Source organism: Penaeus monodon, chromosome 8 (genome assembly GCF_015228065.2).
Source record: "Penaeus monodon isolate SGIC_2016 chromosome 8, NSTDA_Pmon_1, whole genome shotgun sequence".
Classification (NCBI taxonomy): domain Eukaryota; kingdom Metazoa; phylum Arthropoda; class Malacostraca; order Decapoda; family Penaeidae; genus Penaeus; species Penaeus monodon.
In genome coordinates, this window is record NC_051393.1 from 44,463,184 (window position 1) to 44,480,683 (window position 17,500).

The 17,500-nt window shown below is 39.4% G+C and overlaps 1 protein-coding gene across 1 annotated transcript in view; it reads left to right on the forward strand.

Annotated features, from left to right (window-relative positions):
- Positions 1–1,010, forward strand: part of LOC119576366 (probable G-protein coupled receptor Mth-like 3) — a 17,315-nt gene extending 16,305 nt beyond the window's left edge. Inside the window, exon 9 of the mRNA XM_037924024.1 lies at positions 1–1,010. This exon is cut by the window's left edge and continues 131 nt beyond it. Coding sequence (XP_037779952.1) covers positions 1–212 — 212 coding nt within the window. The 3' untranslated portion in view covers positions 213–1,010.
- The last annotated feature ends 16,490 nt before the right edge of the window (positions 1,011–17,500 follow it).

The window sequence follows — 17,500 nt, forward strand, 5'->3', positions numbered from 1 at the left end:
GGAAGCTCTCCCGCACGGACGAAACCAGCGTCGTGTTGCACGTGAGCGACAACCAGGTGTGCATCGCGAACCCCGACGGATCGTCCTCGGGCAACAGCAAACTCACCGAGGAAATGACTCCAGACTTAAGCGAACGGAAGGACCGAGGGGGCGGCGACAGGGAGGCCCCGCAGGCGGGGGAGATGAACCCAAGCTTCCAGAACGCGGATTAAAGCGGATGTGAGGATGTTGTCAGAATTCATCTTCTGATGTGAGTGAATGTGTTGTTGGATACAGAAATTAGGTTGTCCGGTAGGTGAAAATTGTACATATAGTTGAAATTATAAGGTCTAGTAATGTTTATATTCATATTCGCTACAAGTTGACTTAGAATACGGCACATATCTTACAGAACGTCTTTGGTATATATTAGCAAAGTATTATGTACATATATGAATATTATAAACACATACATATATATACATATATGCATATATAACTTCATATATATATACATATATATAACTTAATAAATCTAGTATATACATGTATATATATAAACGACGATGACGTGGATGATTTTAGTAACAGTAATGGTGATAATACTAATGATAATAATGACGATCATAACTATAATAATGATACTAACCGTGATGATACTAATACGAATGATTCAAAAGATTACAAAGCATATGATAATTATGATTATCATCTTGATACTGAAATATCAAAAATAACTATAAACAGTCACAGCACAATTAGTGATACTATTAACAAGTGTTTTCACAAATGTGATATTGAACATATATTTTGATATATTAGAATATTATAAATTATATTGTTATCATGTAAAACTTGGAAATAAGTACTTGCTTTCAACAATACGTCCGCTATCGTATCTGAATTTATACTTTGGATGCCTATAATACTGGTGTCTAGAGAGAGCAAGACTTTAACAATTATTTTAAAATTTCACATTCTCATTTTTATGCAGTTACCGTATGTTGTAAATTAAGTAGGTTAGATTCTTATGTGGATTCTTACAATGACCTCTTTTTAATCAAGTGTTTTACGTAATTATTCATTGTTGGCATTTGTGCTCCGTGGTAACCTCAAATAACCGTGTGCAGAAAACGCCTGTGATGGCCTTATTGAATTTAATGTTGACCTTTCATTTGTGTGTGTGTGTGTAATATATGTATATATGTATATGTATCTATACATACGCACCATACACAGTAGATACATACATATATCTAGGGCCGAGAGCTAGAAGGGTCAAGGTCCAAAATTGGCAATTTTGAAATAAGCTTACCATGAAACTGGATTTTTTTTTTTAAGTCATAAAGGTTAATGCCATCAGTGTATTAGAGACGGCAACCGAACATTACTTTGATATCCAATTCACTGAAAATCATATATGTCAATAGATGGCTGATTGCCACAAATGGCTGCATTTTTTATACATTACAACGGAAAGCTTCAGGTTGGCCGGTTTTACTATTCTGTATTTTCCTTGAAGTCAGTATGCCATTTTCAGCATACAGTAACATATTTTACAGTACAGATATGATTTTAAATAATAATAATAATAAAAGAATTATATATATATATATATATATATATATATATATATATATATATATATATATATATATATATATAATTTAATTTATATTTTTCGGCAATAATGTGGTTGTAAAAAATCTAAAATCGAATTAGGAGGAATAGTTTTAACATCAACAGCAATAAATTTCTTACAATTTATCAATTTATCACCAAAAATATATTTTGAAGGGTTTGTTTCGAAAGCACTACGATAAAAAAGTATATTACGCATGTTTTTTCACTATGAAAAATATTCATTATTTTCGTTACGTACAAAATGTCTTTAAAATGGTTAGATTAATGCAATATAGTCTGATTGACGCAGAAAAGAAATCATTAATTATTACTAAGTGAATTTCAACTATCAGAAGCGTTTTTCTAAACATTGGCCTGTATGACATTGGCCGTTCTTGTTCTTGGCCGTAGATATTTACATGAATATTTATATAGGTGTGTGTGTGTGTGTGTGTGTGTGTGTGTGTGTGTGTGTGTGTGTGTGTGTGTGTGTGTGTGTGTGTGTGTGTGTGTGTGTGTGTGTGTGTGTGTGTACGTATACATGTGATTATACGGGACAGAGAATGCCTCGATAATTATTTATGAAGCCTCTTATACAAATACGTGAATCAAGAACACTGATATCATGTATCAGTAAGTTTGCCTTGTAGTATCAATAATATTCCATTACAAGCAAGAAGAAACGACGCATTATTTGCCAGTCATGGGAGAGCACTATGTCCTCGAGCGTGTGACTCGGCAGGAAGTTCATCTTGCACTCTCATTGGAAAAAAAGGAAAAGCAAAAACATTGTAAAATGAAATAGGGAAAATAAAGGAAAAAAAGTATCAACTTTCCACGAGTGAACTCATGCCTGAGCAGTTTCGAAAACATTGGAATAAATGGCTGTAGTTCTATGAAAGTGTACAGCACTTTTAACAGACATTGTGATGCACTTTTGATAGGTATTGTAATGAAATGGAGAAATATGGTACTTTGCTCCTTAACTCCAAATGCCACATGGAAGTATTCTAAAGCCTAGCCCTCGTTATTTCATTAATCTAATGTATCCAGTAGTCATAAAAGCTGAAATGCAGGAGTTACAAATTCGCTGCTAAACTTGATAAATGTGGAGGTAAATATATACAGTTATATATACAGTATATCTGAAAAAAGTGAAAATGGATACTTATACAAAGGCTAGATTAATTAAAGATACAGGTAACCTTTGATTCTAATTTGATATTTGTGTGTGAGAAGCAGTACCTGTCTAGCGAACATGGTCACCCGCATTTAGAAAGCGTACAGATGTCAAATAGAAGAAATTAATAAGAGGTTTAATTATTAATTGTTAATAGTCTGACACGGGATTATACCTGTTAGAAAATGGTACCGACTTATATTTATAGTTTTGTGTGCATAAACATATATATTTATACATTCTTTAATTATCCCAACTACCTTTGCATTTGATCCATCCAAATCGTCATTTAAACCATATATGAAGTTTTCTTTTCGCTGACATTTCTTTAAAAACACTTTCGAGACAGTTAAGTTATTATGCCGCGGAATATGGCTGTTTACACTTAGTGCCAGTATAGTGAAGGAAGAATACATACTACCTTGTGCATTTACCCAGATGCCCCCTGTAGGAAGGTCATATTAGCTTTAGGGAGATCTCTTATATGTATGCAGACTCCGCTGCCTTGACCTCGCGCCACATCTATAAACACTTATGCTTTAATAAAACTGTGTGTATATATAAAGACTAGACATAATTACTGCATAGGTATTTTACAACATGATAGACAATCATTTGCGATAAAAAAATGGATTGGCTGAATCACAAAAAAAAATATTCTTTAAAATTTGGAGCAACTTGGCTTAAGGAGATTCCAAAGAGTAATATTGTTGGTCTATGGGTGAGTAAATGTAGAATATGCTGGTTTTAATTTGGTTTATCTATTAGTTGAACCTCTAAATGCACTAAGGAAGGCTAGAGACCACTCGAGAACTATTAAGACTTCATATATACAACAAATTCAGTATCACACACAAACTTGGTGTGTGTAGTAGAGGTATCTGACTTTATAATGGTAGAAAACCACTATATTATCTGGCAGGTCCAGAAGAAAACTCAATATCTGTTTAGCTGGTTTATTAACAGAACAGACATGTAGTTATGAAGATCTTGTTGATATAGCCGTGGCGGAGGCGACGTCAGCTCCTACGGGCTAAAGGGAGAAGGTGTTCGCAGGTCAAGGGACGGGTCATGCTAGGGCGAGGGACCACATCTGTTTGGCGTCGACTTACTCCCTCCGGAGCGTTTCCTGTTGTTCCCGATGTGAGGTCAGATCTCGGACGGATTCCACTGTCTAATAGATATCACAGAACTACGATGGTAAAATCCCTGGTATCTACAGTTACGACCGCTAACGAAGAGTGGTGGTGGTTACTGACAAATTGCCACTGAAGGTAAAATGTCCATTAGTTGGAGCATGTTAAGTCCGCTGGTAATTCAAGGGAGATGTCATCACGTGTTCATCATCATCATCATCAAGGGGCTAACGCCGACGGGGACGCATGGCCGCATCCACCCTTCGTTTCAAGCCACGAGGATCCCTCGAGGCAAGTCTCCAGGTAGGCCCACGGCCCATCTCTAATTCCTCGCGACAAGTCTCGTCGAGCTGCCCAAGCCATGATCTCCTGGGTCGTCCCACAGGCCTCCTCCACTCAGTGTTGTCTCGCAGAGAGACAACCTGATAGGTAGGGTCGTCCACAGGGAAACGAGCATATAGCCTGAGTTGGCGATTCCGGATTATGCAAGTAACAGGTCCCATGCCAGTCTCACGGTGTAACCGCCGGTTGGACACATGGTCCTGCCAACTGTACCCCATCACGTGTTATCTCGTCCAAAAATCAACATTTAAGCAAAATATTTGGTTTGCTTTAATAACTGTTGTGATTTCAATGATGACAACCACATATCACAACAAGGTCATGGCGTAGAAATGCAGATTTCACATAAAACGTGCAGAAATAATGTCCACACAAATTTTCGTAAAATTATAGGTCGACATAGGGCTATATGAGAGTATAAAGAGTACATGAAATCGACAAATCAGTGAAATCTTAAATAATTCTTCTGTACATCACCATTATAAATTACGAAAAACAAACTAAATGATACATGAACTGGCAATAAAAACGTTAAACGGGTATAATAGATTCTGTGTCTGTTAATACTGTAGCAAAGGATAAACATCTAACTGCATGGGACAAGAACCAGTTTGGATTATTTCCTTTGTTTGACGATAAATCGCGATTAATAAAAACATCTATGGTTCGTTTCTTGTTTGACTGAAGAGAAATAAGCAAATAAATACATATAGAATGTGTGTGAACTGATTCTTTGGTTGACGGTAACCATGTTATTAACTCAGTTCAAGTATGACAGTGTTTGTACTGGTTCTTATTTTGACAATAATTTTTTTTACGTATTGCTACGCAAGTGGGTCTTTGTCTCTGTGCGAAACATGTGTTAACATGAAGGGACCTGGGCAAACATGACGCAGCTGGCTGTGAGCGGAGGAGCGGAGGAACAAGCCAGGAGAGGCAGTTGGGATGCTGCTCCTGTGAAGACTTCGTGTGTGCCCTTGTGACCTGATATACTTTGTGTTGCCCTGTTATAAGGTGTATCGTGCAGTGTGACATGCTGGATTCCCTCCTGTATTGTGCCTATAGAAAAGTGTACAGGTAAATAACTTGAGTAAATAAAGGAAATACTGTCATCGTGTGTTTATTTCGTGCCCTGCCTCGCCACCTGACGTTTTCCCTCCTGGTGTTCTGGGACGCTGTGGTGCTCGGTGCCTCTTGGAGCTGTTCAGTGTTCACGACCCTGTGTATAGCACGCCGTCTGCCTAGCCTGCCTTGTGTTGGTGACAGAGAGACGAGGCGGTCGGCGTAACAGTATGTTTCAGCGGTAACCATAATTTAAAAATGTGCAGTTGCATCGAGTTTTGTCTACATGTTATGTGATTCGTATTTTAGTGTAGTTATACGCTAGATTAAGAGTGAGGATAGCATAAGTTTTTTCAGATAGAATTAACTGATTTCTAAAATACAAATTGAAGATAGATATAAGGTAATGGAAATTTCTGCCCTGTTTTTTTCTGTTAAATATAAGCATATTGCTACGCCAGTGGGTCTTTGTCTCTGTGCGAAACATGTGTTAACATGAAAAGGATGACCTGGGCATGTGTTAACATGAAGGGACCTGGGCAAACATGACGCAACTGGCTGTGAGCGGAGGAGCGGAGAAACAAGCCAAGAGAGACGGAGTTGGGTGCTGCTCCTGTGAAGACCTCGTGTGTGCCCTTGTGACCTGATAAACGTTGTGTTGCCCTGTTATAAGCTGTATCGTGCAGTGTGACATGCTGGTTTCCCCCTGTATTGTGCCTATAGAAAAGTGTACGGGTAAATAACTTGTGTAAATAAAGGAAAGACTGTCATTTTGTGTTTATTTCGTGCAGTGCCTCGCCAAGTGGTGTTCTGGGACGCTGTGGTGCTTGATGCCTCTTGGAGCTGTTCAGTGTTCACGACCCTGTGAATAGCACGCCGTCTGCCTAGCCTGCCTTGTGTTGGTGGCAGAGAGACGGGGCGGTCGGCGTAACAATATTATATCAGAACCACGGCAGTAGTTGACAGTGATGAACTTTGCAGAAATTAGCATATGTAGTTTTGTTTTTATGTAATATTATCAAGACGCTTATTTCAAGATTATATAGAGCTGTGTTGATGTAATGTAATATAATTTTAGCCGCTGGTAATATTACCTAGGGCCTAAACTATACAATATTTATATCTGTAACCTGAAGATACAGGATGATTATGATGAAATAAACACAACAGCAGTAATTAGATATATACTGCACTCTAACGTTTTGATCAAGGCTTTCTCATCAGACGGTGATATGAAAATGGACAGACAATGTACACAAATACAACGTACCTACCGCTTGAAAAGTTACATGTAAATAAAATATGTTTTACTCTTGAATAAATTAAAACTAACATCCCAGTTTGATTATATTAATGTTTTTATTACCTTGAAATACATCTCTTGTTTATAGTAACAGAAAAGTTACTTCCATTATAAACCATAAGCTTTCTTCATAATAATGGCAGGCTATTATTAAAACTCGTATTTTTCTCTTGTAGTATAGCATATTGTCTTGCTACGGTGATGATAATAAAAACAATAATTACAATAATATTGATAATAATAGTGTTAATGATGAAAATAAGAAGTATGAAGATAAAAATAATGGTAATAGCAATAGTAATCATAATAATAATATAATGTCAATAATGATAATAACAATGTTACTAACAATAATTATAATGATAGTAGTGGTAATAATGAATAATAAATATTTATATATACATATACATATATATGTATAATTACAGGCGTGTGTTTGTATGCATGTTATAAAGAAATATATGTGTTTATACATGTATGCATACATACATACATACATATATATATATATATATATATATATATATATATATATATATATATATATATATATATATATATATATATACATATAAATTGTGGAGGTTCTTCAAACCTCGCCCCTGTGAGACCCAGCAGAATCCAGATGGGGTGTCCAGATGATCTCCATTTCACTATTTTTAGAACGTATTTTACACGGAAGTCCTTCAGGATTCGGCTCTTCCTGCTCCGTTTTTTACCTTTCAGTCCCCTTTTTAAGTTTAGTAATTTTTTTCTTTTTTTTTGTCCTGTCAATATTAACTCTCCAGAGGTTGAAGAGAGCGAGTTCTTTCCATGGTAAGCATTTGTCAGCCCTGTCCGTTTCCAATCATTCGAGAAAATATCCGTCTATAAAGACTTTTTGTGAATAAATGTTGTTCATTCATCTAAATATTTAGATTAACTTTTTTCATATGAAAATCTATAATGTGCAATCATGGCCATTATCTACGCTTAATGTAAAACCACCGAAAGGTATATGTTTTAGTTTAGTTTAGTCCTTTATTAACCACCCTGGCTAACTGCACAGGCGTGGGCAAGCTGTGGTACATTTGATGCATGGTTATAACATATAATGGTATTACATTTCAATTTTAGGCTATAACATTATTATGATAAGTACTATATCAATTAAAGAAAGGGACAATTACACAGTCGTTTATCTACTCATCTGCCACGCCGGCGTACAGCTTGGGCGTGGAAAGGCATTGTTACATTTGATATGCAGTCATGTGATGCTACATTCCAAATTTAGGATATAATATAAGTATATCTTCTGAGACATCAGAGGATATGAAATAGTTACATAGTTTTCCATACCTCATGCTAGGTGGTCTGGAAGGCTGTAACACATGGCACTCTAAGATATAATGTACAAGTGTTCGCTTATATTCTTCATTACACAGTTTACACTTCGTTTCTTCGACATTACAAACTGTACTGAGCTGCCAATACAATCTATATCCAAGCCTGATTCTTGCGGTCACAATATCACACTGTCTTGTGCTTGTTTTATATAAACCATAGGTGAATGAATCGTGCCTAAACCGGCCATAGTGCTTTATGCTTTCAGGGCGTTGATAATTAATTAACTCAGTCAAGTCCTCTTTAAAGGAAGCTTTAATAGTGTATAAAATCCTGGAGATAGGTACCCCAAGATCTATATCCACACTTTGCTTGTCACATGCTGACTTTGCCAGGTGATCAGCATGATCATGCCTGGGGATTCCAACATGCGATGGAATCCACACGAAACGTATATCGTGGCCTCGTTCTTTTGCAAGATACACGTTTATCCTGATGTCATTTGCGATATTAACTTCACCTTTGTCTAGAGTGTTCAGAGCCTGGAGAGCACTGTGAATCACAGAATATTACCCCCGAGCCTTGATTCAATAGAAATTCGGTGGCCATGAGTATTCCTGCCTACTCAGTCTGCGTAGTGCTAGCCCAGTCATGAACCCTCCTACAATCCTGGTGCTTCAAGATATTGTTTTTATATACAACAAAAGCACATCCTGCTCTACTCCCAGACTGCAAGGACCCGTCAGTGTAGCATTCATATGCATTGCATAGAGTTTCAAGATGCTCATTTATTATTTCAAGTGCATACTGCTTAAGTATAGCAGGGGGGAAGGTATATGTGAATATGAAGGCAAGCGAAATTCATTCAAACACAGTATTTACCGAGCGAAACGTACCAAAGTAGTAATTGTTTTCAGAGTTATCTAGCATATCTACGACAGACGGTCTCATAGGCATTAATTAAAAACATAATCCCTAATGGACGTTTTTCTGAGTTGATTATGCTCTGCACATGCGCATTACGGACGATGGGTGGAGCCATAAAATAATGTCGATAGTGTAGTTATCAATACGTTCACGATTGTACCAATATATCCAGTGTCCTCATCCAACAGATGTGACCATAGGAACTTTATGAAAACCATAAGGAAGAGAGCCTACATTAACATTCGCACTGAAGATGTTATCTATTTTCTTATGTTTAGCGATATTCCATTCAGTATCGTACAAAACGATCTGTAATCACCTCAGAAACTCAGATCACTCTAGTCTCGGTATCTACTCGGTCAACACCTCAAGCTCACACACAGCTTATAGCCTAGAATAAACCGGAAGATACTCTGCCGAAATTTTATTCAACCATCAGTCGTAACACTTATGGCTGAATCTCTCTCTCTTTCTCTCTCTCTCTTACTTTCTTTCTCCCTCTCACTCTTAATAAATAGAGTTACATATACAATACCGTAGTCAACTATTTATTTTTTTCAGGACGCAGTGTTTACGCCTGGAAATGGTGTGGATGTGCCAGGAGTTTTCATCTTGTTTTAGCTTATAAATTGTATTTTCCTTAAAATATTGATCCATATTGATATTAAAGAGAACAACCAGCACTGGTGATTGTCGCCTTGTAAGCTATGCAGTTTGCGTATTAGTCTTAAATAAAAAAGTTGTCTTAAATGACATCTATCAAGCTCGAGCTCACGGGCATTGAAGGGCTCTGGGGGCGAAACGGTGTCACGCATGCGCAGACGCATGTACTCAATGACTGATAGAGGAGATGGCAGCATATGTTCTCTGTAAACAAAGAATAGAGAGAGTCAGAGACACAGAGAGAGGATACAGAGAAAAATAAGCAAAGAGGGTAAGAGAGAAAGTAGGGATTTTTGTATGTGTTTGTGTTACAAGCCGTAAATGGTGTAGCGGTCTGCTTAAGTTGTTTACTGGGTCGTTGGTAGCACTGGAGTGAAGGCCGAGGTTTCCGGCGCTGGAGCACGAGGTTTCCGGAGCAGGGGGCCAGCCGGGCAGTAGGTCCAGAAGACGAGCCTGGCTGAAGAGGCAGTGACTGAGTCACAGTCCGCGGTGGACTGTTGTCAGGGTTAGAGACCCGAAGGGCGATGCCATGGGCACGAGACTGTGATTGGTGGAGTGTTTGATCACGGCTCATGTTAGAGTGGGTTAGGGATGACTCGTTTATTTCTCCATCTCCAAACGGTTGAGTGAATAAGCTTACTGTTATAATCAGAAAAAGTGTTCACCACAGATCGCAAAATTATTTGATTTTATAATATAATGTATCTATAATAAAAGAATTTGGGATAGCATATAGATGGAGTAGTTGTCCATTAAATGGATTTTTAATTAGCATGCCTCTTGAAGACAAACAGGGCAGGTTTACCAATCTAGTATGCCAGGGGTTACAAATTACATCCATCTCCACGTATGTTTCAAAGCTTATGCAACATTTCCCAATGCGGGGACAGCAAAAATGTGAGTATACCCGACGTACATTGGTTTTACATCACAAATTTGATCGCAGAGGATAGGATGGTACCTTCTGTCAAAGTCATTTAATTAGCAGGTGGAAGACAGTAACACACGAGGCGGTAGCGACCGCACTGGTGGAACTGTATGGTCGCATAGTCAGTCTTTGTCTAAGGAATCAATCAGATGCAAATGAGGTTTGGAAAATGCCACGGTTGCAAAATCCCCCTCACACACGCACTGTTTGTGGGCATGTTAAGATGCAAATGCCATTGGTCACACAGAGTGTCGGCTACATGCCAGCCAACAGACTGAACCCCGTGATCAGTCAGTGGAATTAATGGAATGGACGTCAAAAAAATTCCCTTGTTTGTATCTACTTCAAGTGGAGCCTAGAATGCTACATATTTTTGGAGTTATATAAAAACAGATTTCCATCAATAAAACTGATTACAACCTTAATGTTATAATGTTTCTGTTCTGGGAAAATAGAATCCCTCTTCATGTTGGTCAAAGGTATGTAACTTGGATCGTTCCAGCAAGTCGTTGAATGATTTCACTTGACATTCACAAATAACTGAAAAACTCAGAGAGGAATACAAGAGTTGTAAACATGCTGTTGGTAAGTATATCATGCAGAATTGGATGAACCTTGTCTTTGTTGCTGATTGCATCGACTCAAGTGGCGATGTAGCAGCCTCTTACACATCCATCCTGGCACTAAATGCCGTAAACACAAAGAAAGCAAGTTGATCACCCACACGGTCCAAAACACTTTGTACGAGTGCAGCCTCAAACGCGCGGTTCAAAACGCCCCATGTGAACAGACCCTAACCCCGAGTGGTCTTCCTAACCTCAGACCCGTATAAAGGCCTGGTCAGACGAGTCGTTTTGAACCTACACAGGAAAAATTTTGAACCTCGGTGTAACCACGCGGTTGATCCAATTATTTTTCTCTTGTTAATTGCATCCACTGTCAGGATGGTTGGGGAAGAGGCAGCATGTGTTTGGCTGTTACTGCTTGAATCGGCACAAACAGCGACAAAGATGACACTGAGTTCATCCAATTCTACATGATGGACTTACCCAATGCATAATTTCAACTTTGTACCCACGCAAGATAACCTTATGTGCTGAACTATTGTATGTACCTATTTCTCGACACGAGTAAGTAACAGTCATAATCTACTAAATAGTGGTTCATGTGCAGGGCCCTTAAACACAGTGAAAAATGTAATAAAAGCTGGAGGGTGGAATCTTATAAAACCAGGTTAAAAGAATCATCAGGTAACCATTAAATAACATGGAAAAATATAGATACCACTCCAACTTTACCCTTACAAATATTAGTAATATATTTTAGAAATGCTTCGTAGGTTCTGCCACCTAGTACACGCTGCCTTTTACTTCACTGGAAGTTATCACTTGTAACTGAGGCTGAAATAATTATCATTGATAATGTTTCCACGGCTCGTTCAATGAATCACCACAGTCCTCATTCCTTTGCTGGTCCACATACATAATGTAATACATTCTCATATTCATTCAATTAGCGAAAGTACTAGTCCATAAATCCAGGCCTACAGATTAGCAAAAAAAATATAAAATAATAAACAGATAAATAAAAAAAGCAGATCTGTTTCTGTTCTTACAGAGAATATTGCACTTTTGATTTGACAGTACTATGCTCTCAGAATATTAGTTTGATTTAGATAATAGAGGTAATTAAAATCCGCTTGCCTCCTCTCTACAAATTATATATATAAAGTCAGATAATAATAAACATACCATTAGTATATATCTTGGCCTATTAAAGCGATATATTGTGTTGCCCTACTTCGGGTCAGTACTTAAAATTAAAAATTAAATCAAAATTAGGTCTGCCAGCCGCCAACACCTGGGGATATTATCACAGGAAAACTTTAGGTCCAAATATGCTCATAAATTACCAACCATATAGTACAGGGGAAAAGAAACTGGTTATATATACACAACTAAATTATATACATTTATAATACAGGTGATTGTACTTATAATAATAATAATAATAATAATAATAATAATAATAATAATAATAATTCATTAATAAGAAAACGGTACATCATGACTCACTAACCACAGACGTTAAGGTATAAATCACTACAGTCAATTCACTTATCTGAAAGTAAATATAACCAATGAGTAACCGACAAACACAATGATGAATATATATTCTCAAAGCTGATATAAATTCTGACAGTTGGTACAGTGAGGAAGGCCAAGTTACCGTTACCGTAATTATTCATATATTAACTAATTCCTCCCTTGGGAAACAAAGGACATGTCACAGTATCCTAACTCAACATATGAATACTGATCAGGCAATAAAAACGAATGGAGAAAAATCTACTGATCTCATTTAAAACACCACAGCACGAAGAAGCTGTCTTGCCGGTTCCCTACTCACTTCTCGCAAATTATGTCTGCTCTGGGCACTGGCGTAGGCTGCTCGTTCTGCATACCAGGAACGCCGGAAGAAGAAAGCAGCAAGTGACATGCTTCCGCAGCATGGGATTTCCAAACTATGTTCAGATCTTCAAGATTTTAAGATGACTCTTGGCTGCCCAACCGTTCCTCACGAAGGTCGAGAAGGAAGAGAGCGAAGGCAGGCCGAGTGCCCACGCCGCCAAGCCTCCATAACTCGAGCACAAACAAAAAAACGGTCATTACAACAATACATACTCTCATTCTTTGCACTAATTAACTATACCGTTATGGAAAGCAAGGAAGTTGCTATGAAGTTTAAGTTGTTTAACTAACAAGTGCAGTTTACCAGCTTTGGAGGATAAATTTATGATATTGAGTACCTTAGAATTAACCTGTTATTATGAACGATATTTGAAAAAAAGGTAAGAAATATGGTATACCATACTTAAAGCTTTCTTGTGCATAAATTACTACTATCATATATGTAATTTATTCAAATATCTTGAAAGAAAGTGGGCATTTTGCAATTCCAGGCTAAACTGCAGAGGAGCTAGGCACATCAGGAGGCTCTAGAGATATGGAGTTATAACCCACCAGCATGTGGATACACCCTCGTTCCATACCAACTCCTGCAGACGTTGGGCCACCTCACTTTGTTTGAGGCAGCTTCAGCAGGCGTGGCAGAGGTGGCATCCATCCGAAATGATTGCCTAAGGTTTAACCTCAGGCAAGCTATCTGGGTAGGAGCTTGGAATGTGCACTCCTTGTAGTAGGATCAGCGGTTACCCCTGCTATCAAGGGAACTGAAGCAGTTGCAAGTTGAAATGGCTGCACTCTCAGAGGTCAGAAGACCTGGCAGCGGCATGATCAATATGGGTCGGTACACCTACTACTTGTCGGGCCAAGGTAATGGTCACCATCTTCAATTGTTAGTAGAGGTAACACCTGATGAAAAGCATATTATGGCATTTAGATAGAAGCATGGTTTTGTCTTTGTGTCTCTTGTTGCTGTGTACACTCCTACCAATATTTGTAAACTCGATGAAAAAGAGGCATTCTACACCAACTCACATTTGTGGCAGACAGATGTTCATGGCGAGACATTCATATTGCATTGGACGACTTCGATGTAATATCTGGCTGTGATCGAGCTGGCTATGAGATGTGGTCAACATGTCTGGGGAGCTGATCTCAGGAGTGAGAACAGCCTCCTCCGGGACTTTGCTAGGTCCCAGAGATTGAGGTTTTCTAGCTCCTGGTATCAGCGCTCCAACCCACAACTCTGGACATGGTATGGCGATACAGATACTATGGTCAAGAAGATCAACCACATTCTTGTCAGCACTCTCTTGAGGATCCTCCGGAACTGCAGGCTTTACTGGAGTGCCGAGTTCTGTGGCAATAACCATTGATTGGTTGTGGCTACTCTTTGGGACCATTTCAAAACTCCCTGTCTCTCCAGTGACCACTCCAAGATATTTCAAATGGACAGATTGAAGGAAAGGTGTGCCCGGAGATTTACGGCAGTCTCTGATCAGTTCACACTCAAAAACCTGACGGACCTGGTAGCTCTGTGGGAGTCCATTGGTGATCGACCAAGGGCAAGACACAATTTCATCTCACTGGAGACACTGGAGGCCACAGATATGCAATGTGGATTCAACTGAATGGTAATCAGGATTTGCATCGTTGCTCCTCGCAGAAGCCTGCAGTTCACTCAGTGGATGGATGTATCATCTCAGATCAAGAGGTTTGTAAATGTTAGGCTGAGTATTTTGAGCAGCTGTGCCAAGTAGTTAGTCTGGACAAGTGGTGTCACAATACTTGCACCTAACTGAGATTAGGGAGGCAATCTTTAAGCTGAAGGGTGGGAAAGCTGCAGGCATATGTGACATCCCTGCTGAACTGCTAAGGCTAAGATGAACCTATGGCACAGGGCTTGCATGTGGTCTTGACTGTCATCTTGGCTGTTGAAAGGCATGGTCATCCCTCTCTAGAAGGGGAAAGGGGATCGATAGGACTGTAACAACTACCCTGGCATCACACTGCCCAGTATGCCAGGCAAGGTTTTCGCCCATATTCTTCTGAAATGGACCTGTGACCACTCACTAAGGCACCAAAGACCAGAGTAATCTGGATTCACTCCTGGCAATTCCACAATAAACCATATCCTAGCTTTTTGAGTCATTGTGAAACGCCTTCATGAGTTCAGTCGTGGCCTACTTACAGCCGACGTCATGAAAGCGTTTGGCTCAGTGCATCCTGAATTGCTTTGAGAGATACTGAGATGGGAATTCCGACATGGATTATTGGTTTAATATGTACTGGTACTGAAAGTGCTGTTAAGTGTGGTGGGGGCCTATCGAGCTTCCCTGTTAATTCAGGGATGAGGCAAGGCTGTGTCCGTGAAACAACACTTCAATACCTGCAAGGACCAGATAATGGGCTACTATCCAAAGTCAGTGAGGAGAAATATCAAGGTCACAAACTTCAACTTTGCCGACTATGTTGCTATCCTATCCGAGACTGTCGAATCATTGGTGGCAGCTCTTGATGCATTTAGCAATGAGGGGAAGCCTTTGGGCCTAGAGGTCTCCTGGACCAAGACCAAGCTCCAGGATTTTGGGGGCCTGTTAGGGGAACCTGTTCAGTCGATGCATGCTTGCAGTGTAGTCCATGTCTCAGGGTTCTCAAACCAGGAAGTCAATAGAGGGACTGGTCTGGCAGCAGGATCCATAATCTCGGTCAACATGAACATTAGGAGATGTCGGTACTTATGCAGCAGGACCAAGTTACATATCTTTAAGGCCCTGATACTGCCAGTTTTGCTCTATGGAAGCGAAACCTAGATGCTATCTAGTGTCTTGGAGTCTCGTCTTGACGCCTTTTTGTAACAAGTCCCTACGCCAAATCATGGGGTAAAGTTGGCAAGACCATGTGTCGAACTGACGGCTACACCGTGAGACCGACATGGAGACCGGTTACTCCTATAATCCGGGACCGACATCTAAGGCTATATGGGCATCTAGCTTGTTTCCCCGTGGATGACTCTGCCCATCAGGTTGTCTCTTTACGAGATAATCCTGGGTGGAGGAGGGCTTTGGGAAGACCTACGAAGTCATGGCTTGGGCAGCTCAACCAGACATGTCGCGAGGAGCTATAGATTGTCCGAGGGCCTACCGCGAGACTCCCCATGAGGGACCTCCGTGGCTGGAAGGGAAGGGTGTATGCGACCATCCTTATGTATATAATTGTCAGTCATGAAACTAAGAAACATTCAAAACATTTCCTACAACTGACCTAATGGTTTCCATCGATCTTCGTAGATATATCCTGTCCTAACGTTAAAATACTAGAAAATTAGCTAGATTTAGTATTTTTTCATCATATGTTAAAAAATCACAATTTTCTTCCTATTCCAAATTATGTCCCAGACTAACACTCCCATACTATTTTCTATTTCTCCTTCCTGTCCACTGTGATTACAAGAGCAATGGCTCTTTCTTCAAAATTGGGATCAGCCGTTTCCACAGTTGAGAGAATATCCACAGCCCCCTTGTTTTCTGTGCTTCAGCGAATTTCAAACGCTCAAATCATCACTCTGACGTCTCCTATATGTCCCGTGTATTTATGTTTCGTCCGAAGAGTGGTGCGCTATAATTTATATTTCGATCCGGAATATTGGATTACCATTAATCGCATGCGGTTTTTCTTTGATTCCGTTAGTCCATCGCATTTTTTCACCGTCGTGAGTGTGTGTGTGTGTGTGTGTGTGTGTGTGTGTGTGTGTGTGTGTGTGTGTGTGTGTGTGCGTGCGTGCGTGCGTGCGTGCGTGCGTGCGTGTGTGTGTATACATATATACTTATATATATATATATATATATATATATATATATATATATATATATATATATATATGTATATATAGACACACACACACACACACACACACACACACACACACACACATGTACAAACACACACACACACACACACACACACACACACACACACACACACACACACACACACACACACACACACACACACACACACACACACACACATATATATATATATATATATATATATATATATATATATATATATATATATATATATATATATATAGTCAATTTATGAATTTATGCACATTGTTTACAGAACTATGAGAGGGGAGTGGTTATGAAGGAAGGTAGAGGGGAAGGAAAAATGAAGGGAGAAAAGAAATGGGACTTAAAGAAAAAAAAGGGAGGGCGGGAAGAAAATGGAGAAGGGGAAGGAGAAACAGAAGAGAATTTGAGAGGAAGGGAAAATAAGTGGAAAGGGAGAGGGAACAAGAGCGAAAAGAGGAGTGGGAGAAGGGAAGGAGGGGTCGCATGGAGTGAAGAAGAGGGTGGGGGAGGTTAAGGAAAAATAGGAGGGATGAGGTGGAAGAGAAAGAGCGAATGAAAGGAAGATTTGCGAATGAGAGCGGGAGGTAGAGGGAGTCGAAGATAGAAAGGAATTGGGAGAGAAGAGGCGAGAGTCAGAAGGAGGAAGGTAAAAGAGGGGGAGAGGCAAGAGAGAGGGGAAAATAACACAGTTTCCAGTAAGACTGCCGTA